At 38.9% G+C, this 26,269-nt stretch overlaps 1 protein-coding gene across 3 annotated transcripts in view; it reads right to left on the bottom strand.

Annotated features, from left to right (window-relative positions):
* Window positions 1-5,091: 5,091 nt before the first annotated feature.
* Window positions 5,092-26,269, bottom strand: part of EVC (EvC ciliary complex subunit 1) — a 53,253-nt gene continuing 32,075 nt past the window's right edge. The window contains exons 12-21 of one of the 3 annotated variants that reach the window (XM_040555511.1): window positions 25,061-25,273; window positions 19,320-19,429; window positions 17,803-18,013; window positions 15,262-15,468; window positions 14,300-14,444; window positions 11,100-11,208; window positions 9,029-9,155; window positions 8,242-8,335; window positions 6,906-7,011; window positions 5,092-5,892 (exon numbers count right to left, since the gene is read on the bottom strand). In XM_040555511.1, the coding sequence (XP_040411445.1) occupies window positions 5,811-5,892; window positions 6,906-7,011; window positions 8,242-8,335; window positions 9,029-9,155; window positions 11,100-11,208; window positions 14,300-14,444; window positions 15,262-15,468; window positions 17,803-18,013; window positions 19,320-19,429; window positions 25,061-25,273 (1,404 nt within the window). In that variant the 3' untranslated portion in view covers window positions 5,092-5,810. Of the gene's footprint in view, window positions 5,893-6,905; window positions 7,012-8,241; window positions 8,336-9,028; window positions 9,156-11,099; window positions 11,396-14,299; window positions 14,445-15,261; window positions 15,469-17,802; window positions 18,014-19,319; window positions 19,430-25,060; window positions 25,274-26,269 lie in introns of those variants that run through there. The other 2 variants (XM_040555512.1, XM_040555513.1) reach the window with 2 other exon arrangements.

Genomic DNA, 26,269 nt, shown 5'->3' with positions numbered 1-26,269 from the left:
TACTGTAGGAGCACAGTGCCAGTGGAATGATTTTACCTAGTCTCGGGCTTGACCATGTAGCACTGGTCAAGTTCTGGAAGATAGCCTACCTGAAGCCTGTCATCTTACTCTGAAGGCAGTGCGCTATTACCTCCAACTTTCCTAGGAAGGGAACCACTACCCTAGAAAACTTCATTTCTGTTAGCTTGGCCTGAAAACCTGGCAGCAGAGCTGGTCTGATAACCGGCTTTTCTTTTTGCTTTGGCTTTGATCTGAACCAGTGAACAAACACTGCAATTCAGCCTGAAGTCAACTGAATTGATTCTGTTTCCAAAATAGAAGAAAAATATCGCCTTTCATGAATACAATTATTTTCCTTCTTGTGCTTGTAAACAAACAAAAATAAACCAACACCCTTCCCCCTGCCCAAGGATTCAAATCCATGTTTCCTATTGCCTGGAGAGTGCCCTCATCTCCAGGCTTGCTTGCTTGCTTGCTTGGAGATCTGTGTATTTTATTATATAAAGCAATGGCAGCATAGAAGTCTGAGGACAAACTGCTCTGGAATAACCTACAGCCTACCAGGTGACCCATCTTGTTAGCAGTCTTGAACCAAGACTCCACCTCCACTGTCTTATTTCAGCCTGTTTGCTCTAAGTGTTGACAGTGCCAGCAACAGGTCTGGTGATCTAACCCTGAAAACAGAAAGCAAGCTGGCTTGTGAAACTATCATCTGGCAAATATGACATAGTGTGAAAATTTTGGAACCGCTGATTTCAGTTTCCGTAGTGATTTTCTTCTGTGTTTGTCTGGGTAGCAATGTTTGCTTACCTCCGAGTAACACTACTCAATCTACGAGGCTTTTCACCTTTGAGGTGATAACAAGGAATTGTGTAACTAGTATTGACAGATTCCACTTTTCCTCCATGCAAAACATAATCCTAAACCAAAGAACCCTTTGCGTGTGAGCCAGTCAAGCTCCATTGTTGTTAACACACATTTTTCATGCTGAAGTGTCTGTGGTGTCTGTGAATGAATACACCTACACGTTTGTAAGGTGCTTCGTGGCTCAGTGGTTCTGCATGACAAGACTGTGCCTGTCAGGTCAGTCTAACTCTGCTGTGATTTCTCTGAGGAGAAATGTGCCGGTGTGCTCATGGTGTTCGGAAGCCCCTGCAGCCTGAGCACGCTCCTGTGCCACTGCCTGGGGAGAGCCTGCATTAAGCTTGTGGATCCTGTGCTGTGCCTGGGTCTCGCCACTCTGGACAAGAACTACTACCTGGATGTGGTTCAAAGACCTCTTTTACGTTTGAGCACAGGGAGCTTACTGCGTGGTCACCAGCACGGTAAGGTGAAAGATGGATACCTCACCTGGACAGCTACTGTGATACACCACCAGAGAGCTGGCACCAAGGGGGGGTTTGAACAAGGTAAGTGGTGCTTCCCTTCCCACTCCAAGGCCTATTTCACAGCAGTGTCCCTGCCCCTACATTGCTAAGTTATCCTTAAAAAAAAAAAAAAAAAAAAAAAGTAAATTGGTTTGTGATCCTGGTTACATTTGCAGAGCAGGAAACTATTCTGGAATTTGCTCTCTTGCAGGAACACCCATCTGGGCAATGTTCAATCTGTAAGCATGTGGGTGGGAGCAGTTGTTACCTCCCTGCTTTCTTATAGTTTGAGAAGTCATTTTCATGGTTTTTGAATTGTCAAACTTCTAAAAAAAAAATGTAGCAGGGCTTTAACGTTTTAATAGTTTATAAAATAGCCCTAATGATGTAAAACTAGCTCTTCCCCATTGCCATTTGCAGACCCCCTTAAAGTTAGTCCCTATGATCTAAACAGTCTGAGGACTATCTTTGTTACAAACTCCAAGATTTAAACATGTAACTGCATTACTCTGGTAGCAGGCAAATCGTAAAGCAAACTTGTCCAAACTATCACTTGAGAAACTCTCCACGGGTCCGACCTTCTCCTGCACCTCCCTTGACAAGTCTGTTAATGATGATGCTAAGGCTGTTCCAAAACTGACCTGTCCCAGCTGATAAATATTTCTTGCTAGCAATACAGTGATCTTCACCCTTAAGAATTAAAACCACAGGAACTGTTAGCATTATGTTGTTCCATTAGCAACAACGTAAGCTTAAGGGAAGTTAGGAAAAAAGAGGAAACTTACAATGCCAATATTCTTCTGAATATATCCTTTAAGAAGCAGTAGCATCTCTCCGCTCCGTAGCTCTCAGTGGATTGTTTTGCCGTGAATTTGCTAAGGCACCTTTAAAACCAATGTAAAATCTGGGCATTTGTGGCTTCCTGAGGCAAGGATTTGCACAGCTTAATGTTCTAAGTGCTTCCTTTTAAATCTGCCATCACTGTCAAGTTATTTACTTGACACCAGTTAATTCTTGCTATTTAGCCTTGGCCAGTATTAAATCTCAGTGATCAAAACAAACTGATTTGAGAACGGTTTTCCATCTCAATTTTGGTGAACTTTGCACATGCTTTCCAGCTGTATTTCAGTGATGACAGTAAGTGGTATTCAATTAAATTGTGTGCAGGAGAGGGAATAATGTCTTCCAATACAGTAAAAATGCACTTATGGATACCGTTTCTTTGAGTATCACATAACAGAAAGTATTTGCAGTGATATGGATAAAGTAGTTAGGTCTCAGCACCCTGTCCTTCTGCTCCCTGACTGCATATTCTGTAATTTTCTAGCACAGGGAGGTGCAAAGCTAACTTTATACAGTCGTATACACTGGTTTAAAAAAAAATCTTTAAGCTCTAACAGCTTTTTCTACAGCAGAGTGACCACTGTGATGGGCTATTTTATTTTTTGATGATATACAGTGCACTCAGTGACTCTCAACACCACGCCTAGGATTTTAGATATCCTGTTGTCATAAAGTTGTGAATGAGGTTCAGCGCAACCAGAAGCTGTTGTTATAGTTGTTAGCCTTGATGTTAAGAAAAAAAGACTTTTTTTTCTTAAATTTCTGCAGTATTTGTTGTACGTATCTGTAAAGCACGATCAAAGCTCCTTGTGAGTCTCTCCTGAATGAACTAAAAGATAGTGCTTTACAGCTTTATGCTATAAAGAAGGTGTTTTGAGCTGTGATGGGTGCCTAGGGATCTCCATTTTCCCCTATCTGACACCCACTATGCTGGAGACTGCTCTTTGCTGGAAAACCTGCTTAGCAATCTTCCAGGGACTCTCTAGACGCAATCCCTGGCTCAAAGGCTATTTCTATGGTCCCTTAAGACACAGGGAAGATAAAAAAGGAAAGGAAAAAAAATCAGCAACAGATCAGTAGGAAGGAATATTAGACTCATGGAAAAAATTAGGTTGGAAAAGGTACCTGGAGGTCAGGTAGTCCAGCCTCCTACTCCAAGCAGGGCTAACTTCCAAGTTAAAACAGGTTGCTCAGGATCTTGTCCAGCTGAGTGCTGAAAGTCTGCATGGATGGATATTCTGCACCCTCCCTTGAATAACCTGTTCCTGGCAAAGAATTTTGTTTTTCCTGAAGAGTAAGTAATTGGAACTTCTGTGCTAAAACTTAGGACTGTTGCAATGTGCATGTCTGCTGGTGACAAAGTATTTCACAACATCAGGAAAAATCTTTGTGTTACTTTGTATTGTCTTGGCAATAAGCAGTCACATGGACTTAAACTGAACTGAGGGGATCAGATAAAAAAAAATCCATCTGTAATGACTATCAGAGGATGAGGGGGGGGTTTGGCATCAGGATATAGATACTGACTGGCACAGTGGTTAAGGTTGAACAACGTAATACACAGAGCAACTGTTGTGAGATTAACTTGGCATTTACTATACTTGTTTCTTAGGCCAATGAAGTTCTCACAAGTGTCCTTGTTCAATACCTGCATCGCTGACAGGGAATTATGAGTGCCACACCGCCCATGAAATCTGTACAGGACTTTAATTTAAGCAGGACAGTGAATCTGGGAGTAATGCAGGAAGACTGAAGTTAGTAACAGGGACAAGAGTAGCAGTTGATTTTTGTCATGAAGCGAAGGTGATTCTGAGAGAGAATAGGAGAAATGGCTGTTCGTAGAGATTAGAGCCCAGAGAGATGAGAGGGCAGGGAGATGCCTGCAGGGCAGACCCAGTGGCATGGGGAAGGTAGCAGAAGGGGTCCCACCTCGAGGGGCTGTGGGAAGAGCTGGTACCAGCTGCCTGAGCCCAGCGACCCTTCCCTGCTCCTCTGGTGACCTCCACCAGCAAGGGAAAGAAAGCCTGCTAGATCTCCGAGAGAGGGCACTGCTGCCCTGCTTTTGGGATAAGCTGAACCTCTCGAAGACAGAGAAAAAGCCATATAAGCCCTGCCTAGTTAAATGAATCACACAGTGCATCCAGGCGGACTGCTGCATCCTGACTGTGGCTCTACCACACTGCACGGTTTATAACAGCATCTTTAGACATAATCAACTATTATGAAAAGCTGCCTTCTCGCTATCTGTATAGAGTCCACTGCAGAATTAAGATGTTCAAATAGAGGGAAGTAGGCTGCATCCTTTTGAAAAAAAGCACATCGAACAGGCAATAAAATGTCTCCTTCAGTAAGGCAGAGAGACCATGGAGAGCAATTGCTGAAACAGCAGAATCTAATGCTCAAAGTGGTACAATTTAGAAAAAAAAAGAAAAGTGGTTTTGACAATGATTGCAGTGAAAATTAACCATTTAACAATTGTGTGTAACATGCCTAGTAAAATCATTTGTGTGGTGGCACTTTTATCTGAAGTAAACTGCATAACTGATGCAGGATTTTACATCAAGTGCCAAAGGACGGCCTTTTAGTTAGGCATAAAATAAACATAATATATGTTTATATGTTCATTTTATAATGAATATACATGTTCGTATATATTATATATATATGACTATATATGAATATATATATTATATATTATTATATTCATATATGTTCATATGTTCATTTTAAAAAGACAGAAAATTTTAATTTCTTGAAAGCTGTAAGATTGCTTAAGTGGGGCAATTAATTACACAATACAGGTGCTCTATAGAGACAGTGAGAATTAGCTGCTTTGCATAACAAGACTTCCTGTAAGAAACATAAAGAGCACAACAAAGTATGCTGAAAACAAGTTTATTTATCAAAGAATAGAAAGTGAAGTATAAAAAAATCAAATAGCCAGTTTTGTCTCTTTCCAAAAAAAAAAAAATAATTTGAAATCTGAGACAAACACAGGGAAACAGATTTACAAAAATCTTTGTACAAATTTTAAAAAACATATGTAGCCTTGGAAGCATTAAAACATATCAAAGGAGAAACCAAACAATCTTTCGATGTACCAATAAAATCTGAAGTCTCTTTAAGTATTCTTTAAATTTCTTTCTATTTTTTTTTTAGTCCAAAGCATCAATCACAAAATACTAAGACCAGATCCACAACATTTAAGGCTCAAAAGCAAATGGTACATCAATATTACAACGAAACCTTCCTGAGATGTACTAACCTCATTCAGTCTAGTGTGTATCTATCTGTTCTGCACTTTCCTCAGGTATATTCCTAATCTAAAACGATCTTCCTCTCATGTTCCCAACACGATCTGGAAGACCTTAAAGCCTTCTTTGTTCCCCCTTGCCAAAATCAAGTGCGAATGTTTCATTAACAGCGAGACAAACACATGGGGTTGAGTCTCGGTCTGTAGCTAAAGAAGATTTCTCGGTTATTATTGATGTTCTTCATTGTTCCTCAGTAAACCAGCTCAGTAAGTATTTATAGCTGCTGAGATCTCCCAGAAGAATGCTTTGGTACTCTGTGTTCAGACAGCTCATAGAAATACTTTTACTACCTGTTCCCTTTTTTTTTTAGCATCTTTGAGTTTTTCCTTGGTTCAGCCTGCTCTTTATGTGGCCTCTGTAACTTCTCTCTGAAAAAAATAAACAATAAAACAAAATTGTAGACCAAGTTTTTCGAAGGCTACAATTCTGTCTTAAACTAAATTCATTTTGATATAAGAAGAAAGGCACTTGCTATGTGACTATAACTTTTGCACTCACTGGTTTCAGCTGCCTCTGTTTAGGCTGCCAGAACAAAGTTGCATAAAGATCAATGTTCCTTTGTTGCGTCCCTGTTCCCTACACACGTATCCCTTGTTGGCTGTGGGAAAGGAGTGTGTGAAAAGGGTTGATGCCATCAGGGAAAGGAGCCATCTCCTAAAGTCAGTCCCAGGCTGAGGTCACTCAGGGGATAAATACTTTTCCCCAAAGGCCTGTGGCTCCTGAGAACCAACTGTTTGCTTTGCCTGTCAACAGGATTTTCTCTGCTCAATATATCAAGCCCCAGTGACCAGCTGGCTGGTTTGATCTGCCTGTACTAATCAGCTGGCATCTTTCAGGTTTGTAGCCATTTCTTCTCCTCTAGTTAGCACCCCAGCATAAGCCAACTGAAACATCTATCAAGAAAATCATTGTTAGAACTGCTACCCTCATCAGCCAAAGACTGGCGCTTTCCTTTGTTCATGAAATAAAGGTGGTAGTTGAAAGCCTAAATACCACAGGCCATATTTTGGTTGCTACAAGTCAGCCTAGTTCCACTGGATTCAATTGTCTGTGCTGATTTATGCTGTCTGTGACTCAGGTTTTTAAAAATCTAATTAAAGGAAATTTGGAAACAGAATTTCTCATTTCTCTACTTCAGAAGTTATTTATAAAATACATAACAACACAGACAAGCAAACTCAGATGATTTTCCAACATTTAAAAAAGAATATGGGAAAAAAGGTCAAGTACATGGGAGAAATAAGTGTTAAGGAAGAAGATCAGCTAGTGTAGGTGTTATATTTTAGTTTTGATTGGCATACCTGCTTGTGAAGTAGATGTTTTACTGCTTTGTGTAAACAGTTTTTTTCACAAGCCTTTTTTTTTATAGCCTCTACTGTACCTGCATAAACTGGACTTCAGTCCAGGAGGCTCTTGAATATTTTCACAATAATTATCTTTGTCTTCCGATTCTGGAGAGTGAATACTCCTTCTTTCTGTTCTTTCCCCTGAATTACCAAAGATATGTGGATTAACAAATAAATAAATAGATCACAGATATTAGAGCTTGTTTGGTTTTGATTAATTTAAAGCAAAACAAAACACTAACTTCTAGCACAGTAGCACTTTATACATAAAAGTTATTACAAGAAAATCACTCAACTTTACATTAATCTAGAATATTGTTTTTTGACTATAAGTTCTCACAGAGTAGACTTCAACTTTCAAATTTGCTGCAGGCTGATGTAAGTGTCTGCAAGGTGCAACCATGGAAAGCGCTATCACATATTTTCTTAGCAAGTAATTGAAAATGGCTCCTTACCACTAGCGAACAGAGGTACAGTCACTACATCATTTTATGTGATTTGAAGCAGTACACTGGGACGTTAAAAAGTCACTGCTTTTAGTGTCCTGAGCCACGCTTCCACATGTATCCCTGGGGTCACTGTCCATACCAGGACAAACAGCTCTGCACGCTTGGAAAAAACTGACTGGGGAAAGAGATTCAAAATTGTCCAAGTGAGTGAGTTGCTTTTCCCTTTCAGACACTGATCTCACCTTTCAGCATCTTTCAGGTGTAATGCAAAATGTCTCCTTTTGATAATGACAGGATGATTTCATGGCTCAAAGGATGAGAGTATGTACACCCCATTCCAAATATGCATCAGGGAACACAACTGCTATTCTGACAATTTGTCCCTAAGTATCTCTTGAATAATAAAATAGTCTAATCTGTTAAACCTGCAACAAATTCATATAAATATTTCAATCTTCCTGATTCAGTAAGATTTTACTTTTGAGTATGTGTGTGGGATAGCTGATTCTTCCATTCTACCAAGAGAATGAAAGCTGGGTGATTCAGTCCTGCTGTACTCCCAGAAACCTAGTGATCAAGGTGAACAGAGACCTTTTTAAAGAACATGATAAAGACATGAAAAATAATTTGAGACTGAGCAAGGCAAAGCCTTACCTCAATGGACAAAATGTGGTCTATTGGCTAAAGGACAGCTTTGGAGTCAGCAATGGAGACATTTACTTGTGGTTCAGCTACAGGCAACCCAGATGATCTTGGAAGGTCACTTTACTTTTCTACACCCCAATTCCCTCATCTATTAGGGACATGTCACTGATGAAAAAAAAAAATAAATCTCTCCTAAAACTCTATCTTGTCATATTGCACTCTATGAACCGATTAAATGGAATGATATGTTTTTAAGACAATCCAGGATCGTACCAACCTGCTGGCTTGCTCCTTTTGGAAGGCTGCTTCTTCACAGTGACTGGAATTCGGGCCAGCGCAGCCAACTCAGTAACAAAGTCCTGCTCTGCATTCTACATGCAAGGATAAAGCAGCAGTCAGTTAACACAAAACGTTTTGATTCTGGTTATGTTATTCTACACGTGGCATGACAAAAAAATGTGTATGTCATTGCGGAAGCACATGAAACAATGTGAACACACTGGGGATGTGTTTCCTAATGGAAAGGGATTCACTGAGGACAACAAAATACAGCATCCCATTAACAGCACTAAACTCAAACATGCTGAGTGCATGTGTGTGATGAAGAGTAGGAGATCTGCTGTGCAACCTGGCTGGTTGCGACTACCTGGCATTTGGGCCTGATCCTCCTTGTTGTGGCTGTGAACTCAAGCACACCGATGTACTAGTAAAGAGGTTGAACAGTCTCCATCTGATTAGACAGAGACGTTCAAGTAACCAAAATGTGAGCCTGTACTCACCATAGACATGATGCAGAACTGTCAATAAATAAGATAAAGAATATAATGCCCTCATCCAAGTCCCAGGTTCTCTTTGTAGTATATGGTTTCAAACTGTTAACTGTCCACATGTGTTGCTGGGGTCTGAGCCATAGCTTCAGGGGTGAAACCAGTAGTGAATCTTAGCATTAATTTCAACTGGGCCAGTGAAGAGACCCTTACAATCTGTCAAACAATAAGAGTCAAAACAACAGATGTTTTGCCATTGACTGGTTCAGATCTGTGAGTCATTTTATCCTGATTTACCCTCAGCTGATTCTCCAGCTCTGTTTCTAGGTGATGCAATCCCTGCAGCTTCTGTTTCAGAGACTCCAGACGAATCTGCTGGTGCAGTTCAAACTGACTCAGAACCTTCTTTTGCTGCAGCATCATCCTGGTAAAGGGAAATTTTAAAGTACCTTTGTTGTTCAGTTCAAGGGAGGAATACAATATTGCTGAAGGGCATTTAGAAGATTTTGTAGAGAGAAAGGCAGTATCAGCCCATCCAGTCTCTGCTGGGACAAATAATTTTGCTGTAGATTTTTAATTAGCTTTACTTATTTTAATAACCTGCCTGCACCACAGAATACAAGCTCCTTTCTAAGGGTGGAGCAGTTTGGGCCATCCACGCCTGGACTTTGGGAGCTGGAGTTCAGCTCTAATTTTGAAGTTTGTTTTCAAAACCATTGTATGTTTTCTGCAATGAATCAAGTCACTTTTCCTATCTGCTTGCCAAAAAGACAAGCTGTTAGAAGATCAGGTGTGAGGATAATGGATTAAGAATTAGGCATCTCATTCAGGGCTCTTCAGTACCAAGTTGACACTGAGCCAGAAACATGATAATCTGAAACCCAGTGTTGTGAGCATTGACAACTATATTCATTGCTTGTTTTATTGTGCTTGTTAAGGATTAATGTTAATATTAATACAGTAGAACCTGAACGGCTGCAACTTTGCTGAATCTGTAATTCTTCTGTTCTACCTGATCTACCTTGAAGCAAAACTGTCAATCACCCATCGCATTCCCCAGGGAAGGAGATAACACAAAACGTTTCTGACATTTACACATACTGCAGTTGCTATTGTAATGGTCAATGCTCACAGAAGGTTAGCTTTCAAAATTTGTTCTTTGCACTCACACTCATAACCTCCCATCAAGGGCAAAAGCAAATAAAAAATTCTGCTGAGTTTAACAGGAGTTAGATAATTAATAGAAATTTTGTCATTGATTTAATGCACGACTGGGATTTGACCCTAAAAGAAATCAGAATGGCAACAAGAAACTGAATTTGATTACTGACTGATTGTTATGAGACCAGCTTAGATAAAAAAATTGTTACATTTTTACTGCTTGCATGAAGCCCAATTTAATTGTATTTTATTTTAAGGTACTAGAACAGGTTATGGGAGAAAAAATTGAGAGAACAGCTAAAAGTGAATTTGTATGTCAGAATAAACGATGAACTTGATAATGAATACTTAACAGATCTTTTCTGAAGCCCTTTGTTAGATGAATCTATTTCTATACTAATTCAAACACGGATGAAAAACAGAAAGTGGGCAATAATTTCTTTCAATTTAGAAGTAGCAGAATGTCTAAAAAAGAATGAACCTCTTTACAATGAAAAAATTGCACAGGCTATGTTATTTTGGATAATAAACCAAGAGTAAAGAAAATAAAAGGATTACAAAAATACATTATGTGCATGTCATTTTGAAAGTCCTTCAAACTTATATAATACAGCTTTTTATGACAACTTATTCCTTTGTATTGTCAGTGCTTTTTGTCTAGAGTCTAAATTTCAAAAAATAAATAATGTATTAAACATGATTTTTATTTAACATTTGTGGCACTCAAGCCTAAATTTTGTGCAAGTAATCTTGACTGTCCAAAGGCATTCAATGAAATTTTGCCATTTTGATATTATTTATACTTCAAAAATGCTATCTAATATGGTATATTTACTCAACAGCAAATTAATATATATTCTTGATTTTTAAAGCAGAAACAATGGAATGTAATGAATTGGACACCATCAGCTCCCATCCTACATTTGTATTATCTTTTTTTTTTTAATTTGGCATGTGTTTTGGCATTGCTTTTCACTCTCTCTTTTCAAACTGTCTCTATATAGTTCTTCAGTCTGTAATTAATGAGCATCAAAAAGTAATTCTCGAGATCAAAGAGTAGACAAAATTTGGCAACAGATATTTCTTTTCCATCAGGGACAAAATATAAAATGCAAGCCCAGAAGATTTATTCAGCTAGACATTTATATAGATCTGCAAAAAGTCAAAGCATTTAAACTGAGTCAGTAGCACTTGTGCCTGCTCTTACCTTTGGTGGACTGTGGATGATATGTTCAGGATGCCTTTGGTCTGTTCTTCTTTCATTGTCTGTTCATTCTCTTCTTTCTTTCTAAGTCTGTTCCTTTCACTTCTTTCTGCTGAAATAATGGTTCAGTAAAATCTTCTGCTCAAAACTACAAACCCCGCTTTGAGTTCTGGCAACCTGACAATTTATGCCTTTCATCAGCATAAATTAATTCCTGTTCTAGGTAGTCCTTCCAAAGTCACTGCTCCTTAGAGATCTCAAGTACTTCTTACATCCACTTGCTCTGCCACTGTGATTTGCTGAAACATCAGACAATAAGTTGTGCATTGTTCAGCTGTGATGGTAATGTCAGGGAATTCTTATTATTCTTATCCGCTTCTCCCACTAAGTGATTGATTAACACAGAATTCAAAGGAGACATTTTATGAAAACACCCTAATGCCTTAAGCAAAAACTGAAATACCTAAATGAAAACTGCCAAACAAAAAAACCCTCAGCTCCGAGGCCACTTAGTCCTGGGAATGCCTAACTTCACTATGCTTCCCCTCGTTTGAAGGGGAAGTAATTCTGGTAGTTCTGCTTGGTGTTTATCTGCTGAGCAGGGTCCTGAGTCTTGTCTTCAAAGTCCTGCCTAGTAGCAATCTGCCAGATACGACCTATTTCCTCACACCTACTGCTGTGGACCACTGTTTTTTTCTAAAATACAGGAGGGAGATGGATGGGTATACAACAAATTTAGGTATATAACATTTATATGGGGGGCATCCAACTTTTTCTGAATGCTGGGAGAGGATGGCAGGCACCTCTGAGGTTGACAGTGTATTTGGTGAGGGGAATCGCTCTCTCATTGTGGTAAACGTGCTTGAAGATCACATAACAGATCAGGCCCTTCTGAAAATTAAGAAACGTGTGTCCTGCCTCCTGGCTCGATGGCAGGGCATAGAGGGTCTGGCTGTGCCCAGGGGCAGCACTTCAGGCTGTTAAGAATCACAGGGAGAAATTTAAGTGCTTCTGGGGGCCATACAACAACTGAAATGAGAAAGACATGCAGTCTGCATCACAAATTAGACTCAGGTTAAAAAAGGACTTATGTGAACTAAACATCAGAGACCCTCATTAGACCCACTGCTCACTCCTCCTAATGGAAAAGCTACCAACAAAGCAGAAGGAGTTGAAGGAGCTGTTACAGAAAAAACGAGCCAGTTTAGAGTATGCACGTTTATATACGTTTGCAGTATTTTTTTCACTGTACCAGTTCATCTGACCTTTCAGTTTCAGCTTGGTTTCTCTCTGGTCACCCAAATCTAAAACACGCCTGCTTTTATTATCAACATAAATTCTCTCATCTTCCCCCATGCCTGTAGGCTTACACTGCAGCAAGAAAGGATTTTATTTTTCCTCAGTTGAAAAGAAAATGTGCTCTTTTAGTAGCTGCTTACACACTTAATTTTCTTTCTCATAGTTCATGGAACATCAATGCACTGAAACAACAATATATCCACACAAACAGTAGGAGAAAGAAATGATCTAAAAGAGCAATTACCAGGCTGACTGTGGCTCTAGTGACTGGTATTCCAGGTCTCACAGGCTATTTGGGAAACCAGTAGACAGCAATACCAAAATGCCAATGAAGCAAAACATTCAAGTATGTAATGATACTGGATCAGCTCAGTTCACGTCAGAGGAGTGTTCTGGAACAAGCTTCTGTTGTAGTTCCTGCTTAAAGCAATCCACATCGAAGGGATTTTAGACTCTGCTTGTAGTCGGCTGAATCAGGGCCAAAGAAGTCTTCAGAGAGACTTCGTGAGAACTTGAGTAACTGGATGCCTTGTTGGCTGCCGATGTCTACAACATAGATCATCAAAAATCCCTGCACAGATTTTGCCTAACCCTTTTATTTCAGCTTCCAATATTAAAGGCTTAAAGGTCCACAGCAGGGCACTGCAAAACACATGGGTTCTCCTGTAACCAGTAAGCATAGCTATCTGTTAACTGGGGCTCATGAATCTTTCCTACCCAAGTATGCCTTATCTCTGGACCCAAGCCTTGAGTGGATAGGCCTGTTTCTCTTCAAAAATTCTCTTTTGTGGTTAAAGAATCAAATTTATTTAAATTTGCTAACTTTCATTTTGAAAACAGTTTTTATTTATCCACTCCACGTGTCTCAAATACTTAGTCTTAGATGCTATTGCCATTCTACTAACTCGCTATCTTCATTTAATGCCAACAGCCTTCATCCAGGGGAGGGGAGAGTGTTTACAGAAAAAATCAATAATTACAGCTTGCTTTTTTTCCTGTCCTAAAGGAACTGAACAATTAGAAATAATTCCAAGAAAAAGAGCCTGTGTTTCTGTGGGATCCAGGAGTTCATAAACCTCATCAGCAGTTTCACAACCTGTGAGAGGGTCATAGTTGACAGTTAAGAAATAATGCAGAAGTTCATACGTCATTCCAGGATAGGAATGATTGACTTTTTGCTGATCCTCCCATGAATCTTCTCTATTGCAGAGAGAACAACATTTCACTGAGTCAAAAAAGAGAATCTCCTTCTTAAAATTGAGGGCAGTCACCTCAGAGGAAGCAGACTGTCTGCCAATGATGCTTATGTTTTCTAATGTGGGAGCGAGGACTGAAGACACAGATCTCCCCCATTATAGGAGAAAGATCCAACTTGTAGACTCCAGTCATATACCCTCTCACTTTCCCTATCAGTATTTAATCCATTAATTCATTTTAGTTTCATAGATAAATATAGTAAGTTGAACTGTGCTCATGGTAGAGGTTGGATGTACAACCTAAGACTTGTACAGCTGTCGCATTCTAAATCCTTCTGCCTTGTGTTAAGCTTTAGAGCACCAGAAAATCAGTTACTGGTGGTTGTGACGGTGGTAGTATCTCTGATCTTAGCTTGGTGAATCAGAATTCATGGTTAAACTATCTGATACTAAGTCATTATTCTATGTGTGGTTATACAAACCTTGAGTAACAACATCCTGCATCTATGACTGCAATTCAAGAAATTATTGATGATAATAGCTCTACTACTTTTCCTTCAAAGATGGAAATGGACGTACACATTTATTTTACTTTGTTTGATTTAAAATAATGTATTTCTGTTATCTTTATGAGATCTTTACAGCAATAAGAAAATGAATTTATCTACTAAAAAACAAGTATTATCTTACAGTTAATACCATACATACCTTGTAAGGATTTCAGTTGCTGAATTTTTTTCCCTTCATAGCCTTCCGTGATTTTTCCTACCTGCTGGTAGTAGTTTTGCACCAGTCTATTGATATTATTGCTGGTCCCATATACACTTTCTACAGCAGCTTCCACCAGCCTCTCCTGCAGTACACAGTACAAGCAATGACTCATTTTCTAAGTCAAAAACTAGTTGCTTTGATCTGCCTAAAACTGAACACCAAATTTAATTTTTAATGTGCATAAAAGATTATGAATTTTGTGCTTTAAAAAAGTTACAAACTGATATCCTGGAAAACAGGTATTTCTATTCATCCATGGAACACTTCAACATGAAAAATTACAGTAAAATCTTTCTAATGTGCCTCAACTACATCTGGGAAGGGACCATTCTTCTATCTGTTCTATCTCCATAGCCCATTTTGCATGTCAACCCCACTGCCAGTACAGTAAATCAATATATGTGTAGTTCTGGTACAATTTTCCTTTATATAGAAAATCCAAATATTTGCAACAACTGCATTTATTAATCTATGAATTGAGTTTCATTTTTATGTGTTTATCTACAAGATAATTTAATCTATTTAATATATCCATTAAGCTGTTAATATATGAATACTATTAATTAACTTCAAAATCTTTATCAATAGATAATTCTCCATTTCTTCCTCATGTTTGTGATTTTCTGTCATCAAGAACTTTCCATTCTTTTTATGTTCTGAGGTTTGGTTTAGTAAAACCTCTTCTGACTGTTCCAGTGAGTCCATCAAAAATACAGTAGGTTGACATTGGTGTTAAGTTTGTAAATAGACAGCAAGTTATCTTCAGTTTTAAAACAGGTTGTAATGTTCTCCTGTTGATACTTCTAGACATAGGGTAATGCATATATATAAGGTTGCCCTCCAATTTATTAAAGTAGTACTCAATTTGTTAAGAAAGCTGCTATTGAACAATTCCATACCTTGAAATCCTGTTCATCATCTGATTTCTTTTTTCCAGCTTCCTGTCGGGCATGCTGTAGCAGTGTCCGCCCAATCACTTGCTCCATGTGTTGCTGAAGAAACTGAAGAGCTTCTTGCATTTCTGTGACTAACTGCTGGTGAAATTCTAAACGGGTTTGCTGCATTTCTTCCACAAGCTTCTCTTCCTCTTCCAAAATGTGGGACTCCTGGTAATCAGACAAAATGATAGCAGGCACTGCCGTTTAAATGCATTCACAAATTTAGTCAGCATCACTGTAAAAGAAAGTCCTACAGCCACTCAGAATGTTACTGTTTTAATACTTAATCTCATTTCCAGCATAAGTCAGTACAGTCACTTAATTCCAGTATAATTTCTTTATATAATAATTATCAAGCGTAATGCTTAATTCCAGTATAGTTCCAGTACAGCCACTTAATATATTTGTCTTGGCACCAAAGCTATTGTCTCTGTCATGATATGTACAACAGCTATATCCTGTCCAACTAGTCATTTCCATGTGATGCATTCCTGTTTTTGTGTTCTGTACTGTTGAATTGGGTCTTATTTCCATTAAAAATACAATCAAGCTCAAATACCCTGACTCCAGTAAGGGATAGTTGTGGATACCTTGATAAAGAGCAGAAGAACAAGGCAAGCATGCAGTTATGTTTCTGGAACACTCTAACAGTTTTGGGGTCTACCTGAGAAAAACTTGGCATATTTGTATTTCCAGCCTTTCATGAATGTGCTTAATAGCACTTGGAGACCACTTGCACTCTGTGCACCTGGTGAGTTCTGTGGCTTAACATATTAATTTTGAACCTGCCATCTAGTAGCTTTGCTTGGTGCTCTCTTGTTCTTTTATTAGAAACAAGAAATAAGAAACAAGTGAAAAATTGTTCCCTACTTACATACTTTATGCCAGTTTTAAAACTTATGACACTTCAGAAGATGCATCTTCTTAAGGCTTCCAGTCCCTTGAGTCCTTTGGACCATCCATTTTCTATGCTTCTTTTTAAACTCACTTTCACTCCAAACTCTCTTCAGCACACAATAGGACACACCAGAATAACCTGCTCTTTCTTTCTTATGTGTATCACAGTCTTCCACAGATAGCCTTCTATTGAGTTGCTGATGTCTCTCTTATACTAATACTCTCATTTAAGCCTAAATATAATTAAATTATTCTGGGGGATTCAACACTACCTATTTGATTCCCTCTTGGAAATAAAAAATGCAAGTAGGAAAAGAACCTGCTCTGCCCACATTCATCTGTGGAAAATAACGATGTCCCTATTAATGCTGGCTATTCTGACATGTCTTCATTTATAGCTCAGACATGTTTTTGACATTTTTTAAAGACAGATGGAATATCATTAAAATTATTCTCTTTTTTTTTTTTTTTTGGTCATGTCATTCTGACCAAGGTAGGATTTTATAGTGGTATTTTCCTGAATAAAGTTTACATTTTATATGAAATAAACAGACTGGCATAACAATATCTACACTAGCCTAAAATTGGAACAAACTTAAATTAAATTTAGTTAAAACAACACAGTATGCCTTAAACTCTGTTTGAGTGTCTGCAAATTAACCTCTTCCTTAACTCCTTATACATTGGTTCTAGTTTTGGAAGTTGTTCCTAACATTTTTTTTCTTGCTGACTTTTCACAGTTCCACATCTAGGCTCTACTTGTTTGGCAGCAAGGATCTTATATGTGTATTTTTAGGATGTCTTTGTGAGATTGGTTTTAGCTGGCCTTGGAAAGAGGCTGTAATGGAGAGAGACCAAAATAACAGTAATACCTGGGAACATATCATTTTTCTAGGGAACACAGTGATTGAATCAATTAATGTCCCTGTGGGAACTAAGTGAGATGTAACAGTGGAAAGCACACAAATGCAGAAACAAGAGGAATGCAGTCACATGCATTTGTATTTTATTTTACTTCTTGTGAAGGTTAATGATATTTTGAGATTTTCACACTTAAGAGGAACTACTTCGATAGAAGTATCAAATATGAAACTGGCAGCAGACAGAATTTCCTTATTCCTCTTTCAAGAAGAGAATTAGCGTTCACGTTACGCACATCAAAATTGGAAGGCATACACAATATTAATTCTCTGCTAATTGCACAGTGATGGCATGGAGCACACAGCTACGAGGTGTTGGGTGGGTTCAATCCAGATGTGCAGCAGCACTGGGTTGGGCAGGGGCTAACACTGATGCCAGCTGGGAAGGGTCCTCTGATGCTGACATCAGCAATGCAGTGTTGTTCTAGGTAAGTATCCAGTCCAAGTAAATAAATAACCTACAAAACCTAATATTAACCAGGAAGAGTAACCCTAAAAACACAGTTGCAAATAGATATGAAAGTGACCTGTGGGAATATCAAGTCTAAAAATCTGTTAAATTTTCTCCCATCTCCCGACCTACAGGAATCAGATTATTTTGAAAGATGTCAGTTGAACAGATGCTGAGCATCTCATCGACAGAGGAGAAAGAAAAGAGAAAAATGAAAAATGACAACAGTCCTACCACTGCCTTCTGCAGCTGCCACTGGTCTTCGTCTTGGCAGTGGGAAGAGCCCTTCTGCAGGATGTGCTGCTCTCTGAGCTCCTGAAGCAAGCTCTTCTTCCTGGACATCCTCATGCAGGCCAGAGCTGCCATTCCAATGCTTCGAAGAGTTAACCTTCTCAGTACTGAACACAGCAGGAGCCGGTGTTTTTGCAATATGTAGTTAACAGACCTGTAAAAAAAATTCATTAAAAATCAACCAGCTAAGCTACTTGCTGATTTTGCACACCCATGCTCAGGAAAAGTCATTGCTGAAAGATGACAGCTACTATTCACTCTGTGACATCTCACACATTTTAAGCATGCCTTACAATGTTTCTCAGGTGTAATGAATGGATAACACTGTGATATACATATAATTCTGTCACTCTGAAGTTAAATTAAAATAAAAATAGGAAGAAAAAGATAAATAAACATCTGTGATTACATTTTTTTTAAATAAGAGACTTGAAATAAGATTAAAGGAGAATGTAATCAGACCTACAGGAAAGCTATTTCAAGCTGAAGAAAATGCATGTCTTGGATTAACAGGGGGGGATGAGACACTGAAGGGGATAGTGTTAGCTGGCAGTGCAGACATGGCTGGAGCAAGTTTTTGGTGAATTTTCAAAAGAACACATTTTGAAGTAGATTATGGACAAAATGAATGAAATGTGCTGTGTGCACATTTGGGATGATACTCTTCAAGGCGGGTTTGTGTCTCTACTTACTGTGTGCAACGAGCTCTCTAGGTACTGAATCTTGGGCAATGTTGAAGTCAGAGAACATGAAAAGGGGAGGCTGAACTGAGAAGTAGATGCAAAATACAGGAGTGCATTGGCAATAACACCAATATTCCAGATAGTCAAGTCTTTAACTGCATTGATCTTTGATAATGTGGATACTATGATGAATGAAGTCATTTGTTATCTTAATCAAAATAAGGCAGATAACACAAATTTTATTTATCTATCTATTTATTTATTGAGAGGTATGTCTCTCAAAGAGACTTTAGTTGAACAAAGATGAGACAAAACTACAAGTTTCCTTGGTGAATATAGACAGATAATGCAAGACAGGAGTCATTTACATGCAAAGATATGGTCAGTAGTATTGTAATATCAGAAAGCAAAGGTAGAGGTGAGTGACTGAACATTTTATATTGACAGATATCCAACTCCAGCATGAGATACAGAGTACAAAGCGAACTTCGATGTACTTTTGAGATTAGGAATAACTCACAAACACAGGAACAGATATACAGAATGTACACCACTTGACAAATCAAAGAAGACTTTACGTTTGCCTTACCAGGAATCATCCTATCTGTCGGCATTTTGTCTTAATATTCAGACTAAAACCTACAGAAACTGTCTCTCTGTCTGAGGATGCTCAGAATCCCTCAACACTGCTTTCTGCAATGTAATATATATGGGTTTTTATCTGTGCATGCAGCATTGCAGTTTTACTGCACTGCTTACCGATAAAACCATACTTACTCATCACTGAGGCAGCCTAGTCTGCTCACGACACCTTGAATTATCTTCTCCTGTTTCTCAGACAGGTGCTTTTGCATCACATTAGAGAGAGCATATTCATTTATCCATAGCTAAAAGCAGGGAAAAAATCACAACTGTAAGATACTCTGATTTCAGTAACCATATCAATTATCTAAAGTTGGTTTTGTTTTGTTTTGTTCTGGTTAGAAACAGTAATTCCCCTCTTCCATGAAACAAATTTATGCTGAATTCAAATTATTTTCTTAGGAATATTTTTTTCTTAATGATCAAAGTCTTAATCAAAATTCACTGAAAAGAAACTGCACTGATTTGGATCAGCCCTGAGCTGTGTCTCCTACAGATTCCCTGGTTTCATCAACAGAGAACCAATGGAAAAAAGAACAACGTGGCACAAAATACTGCATCGACTCTTATCAGCAGGTTGCAGTGGGCTTTCTGTTTCATTTTTTTCACTAGTAGAGATGTAGTTTTTACTTTCACCTAACAAAATAAAAGTATCTTTCATTACACTTTGTATATAGTACACAGTGCTACTAGTTAGAAATGGAGATGTTGTGATTAGGTTTAGGACTGTGAGTTTACAGCTCCTTCAAGGTGATATTTAGATCAAAGAATTTAATCTTGAAATGTTTTGATGGACTCACCATTAGACTGTAAACTTTTGGAGATACAGACTTAGATTTTGTTTAGTGTATTGCCAGCGTTTAATGAATAATAGGCCATAAGATGAAATGACTGTAAGGCTCAAACTCCATTACTGTGAGATGAAGAGTATATATCAGGCTACACTGGCAGCTGGGTAAAAGCAGGTTGCTTGCAGACATATGCAGAGTCCTAAATTAAATATAATACTCTGGCTCTCTGACAGCTTTACTTCATGTTCCATCTTCATTCAGAACATGAGGGAGTAAATTTTCTGTTATTGTAGACAGCAAGATTTCACTAGATCAATATGTCCAGCAAAGAATTAGATGCATAAGTGCAGCCTCTCTTAGTGCAAGGTATTAGGAGTGGTCCTGGGCCTTCATATTGGATTTGATAGTCTTTTCCCTGGGAAGCAGTGATCTGTGCAGGAGAGGCTTTATATGTGAACACAGAATTAACTCCCCAGGGAAGTGCAGAACATCAGAAAGCACTTCATCTTTGGCTTTAAAAGAAAAATGCATCTCTTTCTCGGACAGTGCATTCTCTGCAGCATACACAGCAGCACATACTGTTATTGCCTCTCCATGAAGAAAACCTTACCAAAGCACGTTCTCCCGCGCGGGGTGCCTGGGAAGTATGGGCTGTCAGTCAACATTACAGATGGAAAGGGCATGAGAGGCACAGCACTTAAGTCTGCACAGTGCTGGGGAGCCCCCTGAGCTACTTTCACAAGTTGCTGCAAGATATGCCCGGGTAGCCAGACCTCAACTGATTTGAGCCTGGGTGATTCTGAAAATCACAGAGCACAGCCACGCACAGTGTCATCTCCAACTGCATACTGTGAGTGACAAATTAAAGTCTACCAGGTCTCCAGGTATCACTGTGACAGATGCCAATAATAGCTGTATCAGTATTTCCCTTTAGCAGCTTTATGGATATGGTTCCCTAGTGTTTCACACCTCTCTGCATGTGTCTAGTAAATTCTTTGGTTGACCAAGCTGATACACTGCACTGCATATTTCACTGTCTCTTTCAGCCGTTAAAATAGGGCTGAAAAGGACCTTTTACTTTCTAGAGAAGCTTTTTCAACGAGATGCTGCCTGTGGCTCAGATGTGGCTCCCCATTATTTTTGGAGACTTGGTATTCATCAAGAAGTTGTTCTTGAAGGGCCTGTCTGCCCACCTGCTCTCCAACAGCATGCAGTTTAAATCAGAAGTAGTCCACCAAGATACAGGAGAGGTTTACTGGAATTGTAAATGATATAATATTACAGTCAAGAAACAAAAATGTAACACCTCAGCTGCTGCCCATAAAACCTATCCAAAAAGACACTCAGAATGATAACACAGACAGGGACTGTAGTAGGAATTGCAGCAGGAATTGTTTACTTCTTACTGTTTCTGAGGAAATAGTGTAGTTCTGTAGTGGTGAGCACAGACTTTCTTTTAGCGGAAAAGAATGAGTCACCTTTTAATTGAGAGTGCATCTAACATAACCTGTATGCAAAATTTATAATGAGTCTCTTCAATCCTCTGAGACCAACAGAAAGCTTAGAACACAGCAAAAAATTCCCCCCATGCACTGTTGTTAAACTTAGCAGTACAAGTACATCAGCCATAAAGTAGCATGAGAACAAAGAGGAAAGAATGGACATTACTATGCATTTAAGTAGGGGTGTTAAATAAGGAAGATTGAGATTTGGACCAAATACTAAGCCAGTGTTTTGCTTCCTTAAGGAACAAGATGATCAAGAAGGGAAGGATCAGATGGGGGTAGGAACAGAACAGTTATTGCATATTTTACTGGAAGCAATACTTCAGCTGCTCACTGGGATAGAACTGGAGGGCTGGGTATTTTTGACTCCCCAAAACACTACAAGAACTCAAACATACAGACCCAAATGCAACACTGAAGGGAATCTTAATTTATGGCTGATAAATAGCAAAACAGACACAACTATTTAATCTATCCAGGTGGAAAAGTGCTTTGATGCACTGCACTACTCTTCCAATACCAGGCCAAGTTGCCAGCTGCCTTTCAAAAGTTTTGTTTTCTTGGGAATGGCCTTACATTGCTTTGAGACCTAACACTATTAGACAAGAATCTTGTACCTGTGTTGTGGTTTTTCCTCTATGGCTTGGCATTGGGAGCACTGAGTGGAGAATCGAAAAGGCTGAGAGGCTACCAGAAAGTCAGCCTGGGCCTGGGCTGCCTGGAGAGGAACAGCACTGTCCCCTGTGGGACTGCCAGCTCTCACCTCTCCTGACCTGGCATCCCACATCACTTGCCTTTTCATCCCCACAGTCGTCCACTATAGCCTGTCTCCAAAATACTATTAAACACTGACAGTGGCTGGAAAAGAGCTTGGCTCTCTGATTCCTAACCTGCATTTAACCACTAAAACCAGGGACAAAATCATCATCACTGGCGCAGTAAAGCTCCGAGGAATGTTTGGCTATTTGAAAAGAAGAGTCATTCCAATCACTGTGAAAGAAATCAGTATCTGTAAAACAAAGAGAAGGCAAAAAAGCACAGCATGTCAAGGCTGATAAGCAGATGCTGATTCACCTCTCTGGGTGCCAAGCAATGGTGTGTGAATGGAAGGAAATCTCCTCACCCCATTTTGTCTCTGTAAGTTTCTTGGTGTTTTGTCTCCTGGCAACAAGTCCATTGTAAGACCTTCTGCAGCAGAGCTAACATTAAGCATTACTCTTTGGCAATAAATGTGTGGAATATGCCTTTAGTAAGTAATGAAACCCATAAAATGTTTTGAGTTAGACTTCAGATAAAACAGCAAATTAGACCCAAGTAAGCACGGTTTCTTCTGCAGCTCTCTGACATTTTTAGCACAGATTCTTCAGGAAATCAGAGGAAAGCAATTTCTCTCTAACAGCCTGTAGATGGTGTGTGATGCACACTGAATGTCAAGCAAGTACCTTACCCTAGTGCAGCAGTGCTCTTCCAGAGACATCATGAGGTAGGAGCTATGTGGGAAAATGCTCATAATTTATTTTCATTAGTCATTTATTCCTAAATTCCTATATTTTGCCTCACTTACATAGTCAAGCTTATAAGACAAAAGTTAAATATGAAACTAAATTTTCCTTTTCAAGCACAAAAGAGATTCTGTTTCCCCAAAGCACATTATATTCCAGATATGTATAAATGCTAGGAAAGGTAATCTCAAAATAAATGTAGTTCAGATAAATGGGGAAAATGTCTTTTTGAGCCACCTTGGAAAGCTTAAATATCCTGGCGAAAAGCCTTCTGGTGGTAGACTTCCAAGGTCTGTAAAGCAAGTGACTATGTAACTCTCAGTATATCATATTTATCAAAAGGAAAATGAGAGACTTATCTCCTGCTGGAAAATGCCTGATAAATTAAAAGGCCTGTCAATATGAATGTTTATTTATGGATCTTCACATATTTTCAGCACTGTAACATCTATGGGATCTCCCAGATGACATGATCACCTGCCACAAGTGTCTGATCTCTCTTCTTTTCTAAAGCCCTGTTCTTTTCAGTAGGATACAAGTGTCAACTTATTGTTTAAGTGTACATGTTGCTGTTTTTATACTATGAATGTGCCAATAAATGCACTTGGCATTTAAATGTAATATAGTGAGTTGTGTGATACTTTTCAAACTTGTTTATACACGAAAATCTGCCAGCCTAGCCTTGGTGGAATAGCCGTTTCCCTGCATACTCTCTTCAGATAGAGATATAGCAGTCTTTTTTCCAGTTTAGTTCAAACTACTTCTGAAAGGCCACGTGTAAGTGAAAAAAGCTGCAAAGACTATCGTCTTGAAGAATCATACATATTCCCAACAGGAGAAACCCTCTTCTAGAATTTTATCCCACACTTATCCACTCATCCATAGGAAAGCTCTGTCTGTTGCTCAGGCAATTTTTACGTTGAAGAATGTCCAGCTACAGTGCTGGTGACCCAGAGACCAATGTGAAAGCTATGTCCTTGTTTAAGTGAATTTCCCTATAGCTCAGTAATTACTGTTAATGATGTCAGCAAATCCTTTACTGTTTTTGTGTTTTTTTTTTATTCTCCCAGCTAGGAAGCCATCTGCTTTATATTATGAATGCTACAGTACACAGAAAGTATGGAAAGTCAATGTTTAATTTTAACTATCCTATGCTATTACTGGAATATCTGAATTCACATACAATGAATTCATCATACAGTGCTGTTCAAGGAACTATTATCCAGCAATTGACTGCTGGAGACAAACTAATTCTTTTAATCTCTTGAGAAGCAATCCCAGGGGTGCTGGTTTCTCCACTTCATATTTGTACATACTGTGTCCAATGATAGTGCTGGAGGAATGCATAAAGTGTCTTTGGAAAAAAAACATTTAGACTTGAGATCACCCCCTCTGTGGGGTTTATCCTAGCTGTTAAAGTACATCCTCTCTGACCCTGAGCAATGGTTGAGATTCAATAGGACAGTGAAAGCACCAGGCAAAGGAGCCCTAACATGAATTTATTGCTGTTGGTTTTCTCCTCTGGTCTCAATACCTCCTTTGATGGACGCAAACAGAACAAAAAAGAGGGATGTGTGTTTCTTCACCTCCTCAGAGTAAAAAGTATGTTTTATATAAAAAGTTTATCATGTGTTTCCAATTATTATAGTATTAATACAAAGAAATTATTAAGAAACATTTATCATTGTAAGGCTTCCTTTCCTGTAAAGTATACTCTCTCCAGAAGGACCAGCTGAAGGGGTTTTTTGAACTGTTTCTGTAGATGCTCAAGAACTGAGGACACTGTGAAATCAGACAGAAGCCTTGCCAAAAAATGTTTATGTGCTGACAAAGCTGTCAAACACTGTGGACAGATGTTCAGTAATTATTCTCTGACTCCTCTATGCTAAGTCTACATGCACAGCATATATATTCACTTCATAATGCAGCTCAAAGTGCCCATCCTGAGTCTGGATTTGTGTCTGGATCTGGGCTGTATATCTACACAAAAAATACTCCCCACAGATTAGTACCTTGACAATTTCTTTCCATAGCTCTGTTTCAGAACCTGGGGTCCCAAGATGTGATATGGGTCTTACCTTTTTTTCTTGTAGTAGCTGTTCCTGAAAAAGCTTCCAGCGTTTCTGGTGGTGGGTGTCCCACTTCTCCAGCTGAGGGACCAAATTCTCCTGCCATTCCTCTTTCAACAGTTCACATTCTCTTACAGAGAGGCCGGTCACAACAGGCAGGGTCTGAAGAAACAGCTCATTCACCAACTCTGCTAAAACACTGGAAGCTTTAGAATACAGCTCCTAGGGGGACAAAGAGGGACAAAATGAGGCAGGTGAGAAAGCGAACCTCATGTCCCTTTGGAGCTATATGACTGCATGCTGTACAATGCCAGTGAGGGAACCCTGTCTCAGTTAACACATTGGACCAGTAACCCCTAGAGATAAAATCCAATGCCAGTAACACCTGAGTTATACCAGGTTTTGTAGATGGAACCTGCAACAACATACATGTTTTAGTTTAAGGCACACAAAGGAATTTCAAATGCAATAGTGGCATTAGCACAAGATTTTGAACCCTAACTGCTGCCTACCTGCAACTCCAATGCAAGTAATATCATGTTCTACTGGCTGTAGTGAGGTGTTGTAAATTCCACAGATTTTGCCTGTCACTGTGGGAAGAATCCTGTGTAGCACAACACCTCATAGGCATATTTTTAAAGGTGGTGACATAAACTGAATAAAGGCAAGAAATAAAGAAGAGTTAAAAGGCACAGTGTGGCATTTAGGTAGACAAAATTGACACTAGTCATGTTAACAGTTGCTGCTCTGAAATATGACATTCTTCAATGCCTTCTGGAAGGACAGAATTATTCAAATCCATCTTGATACAGAACAGCTTCAAGCCTAAGAAAACAAACATCTTCTGTTTTTGAATTGCTGAGCCTGTTTCATTCGCAAGAGGAGTTTGGGTGATTTAGTCAGATGGCATCCAAGCTACTAAATCTTTTCAAAACCTGTAATTTCAATGTCAAATACACAGTGATGATATGAGCTGCCTTTGCAAACTTGCTAGAAATTTGAGATAATCCCTGAGATAACTGAGTGCAGGTAGCTTTCCCTAGAGGAAGAGAGAAAACAAAGACATTGGAAAGGTCACACAGACACTGCAGTATTCCAGCATATGAAGAGCTGTTTTTGTGCGAGTTCACCATCGTCATACCAATCAAAAAAGCTTTATTGTCTGCGAGTTTTTGCTTTCATTGTAAATCATTGTTAGCCCTCCTGAAAATACTTAAA

This window comes from Cygnus olor, chromosome 4 (assembly GCF_009769625.2).
Source record: "Cygnus olor isolate bCygOlo1 chromosome 4, bCygOlo1.pri.v2, whole genome shotgun sequence".
Lineage (NCBI taxonomy): Eukaryota > Metazoa > Chordata > Aves > Anseriformes > Anatidae > Cygnus > Cygnus olor.
Note: the sequence above shows the minus strand (reverse complement) of the source record. Positions and strands in the feature narration are given on the sequence as shown.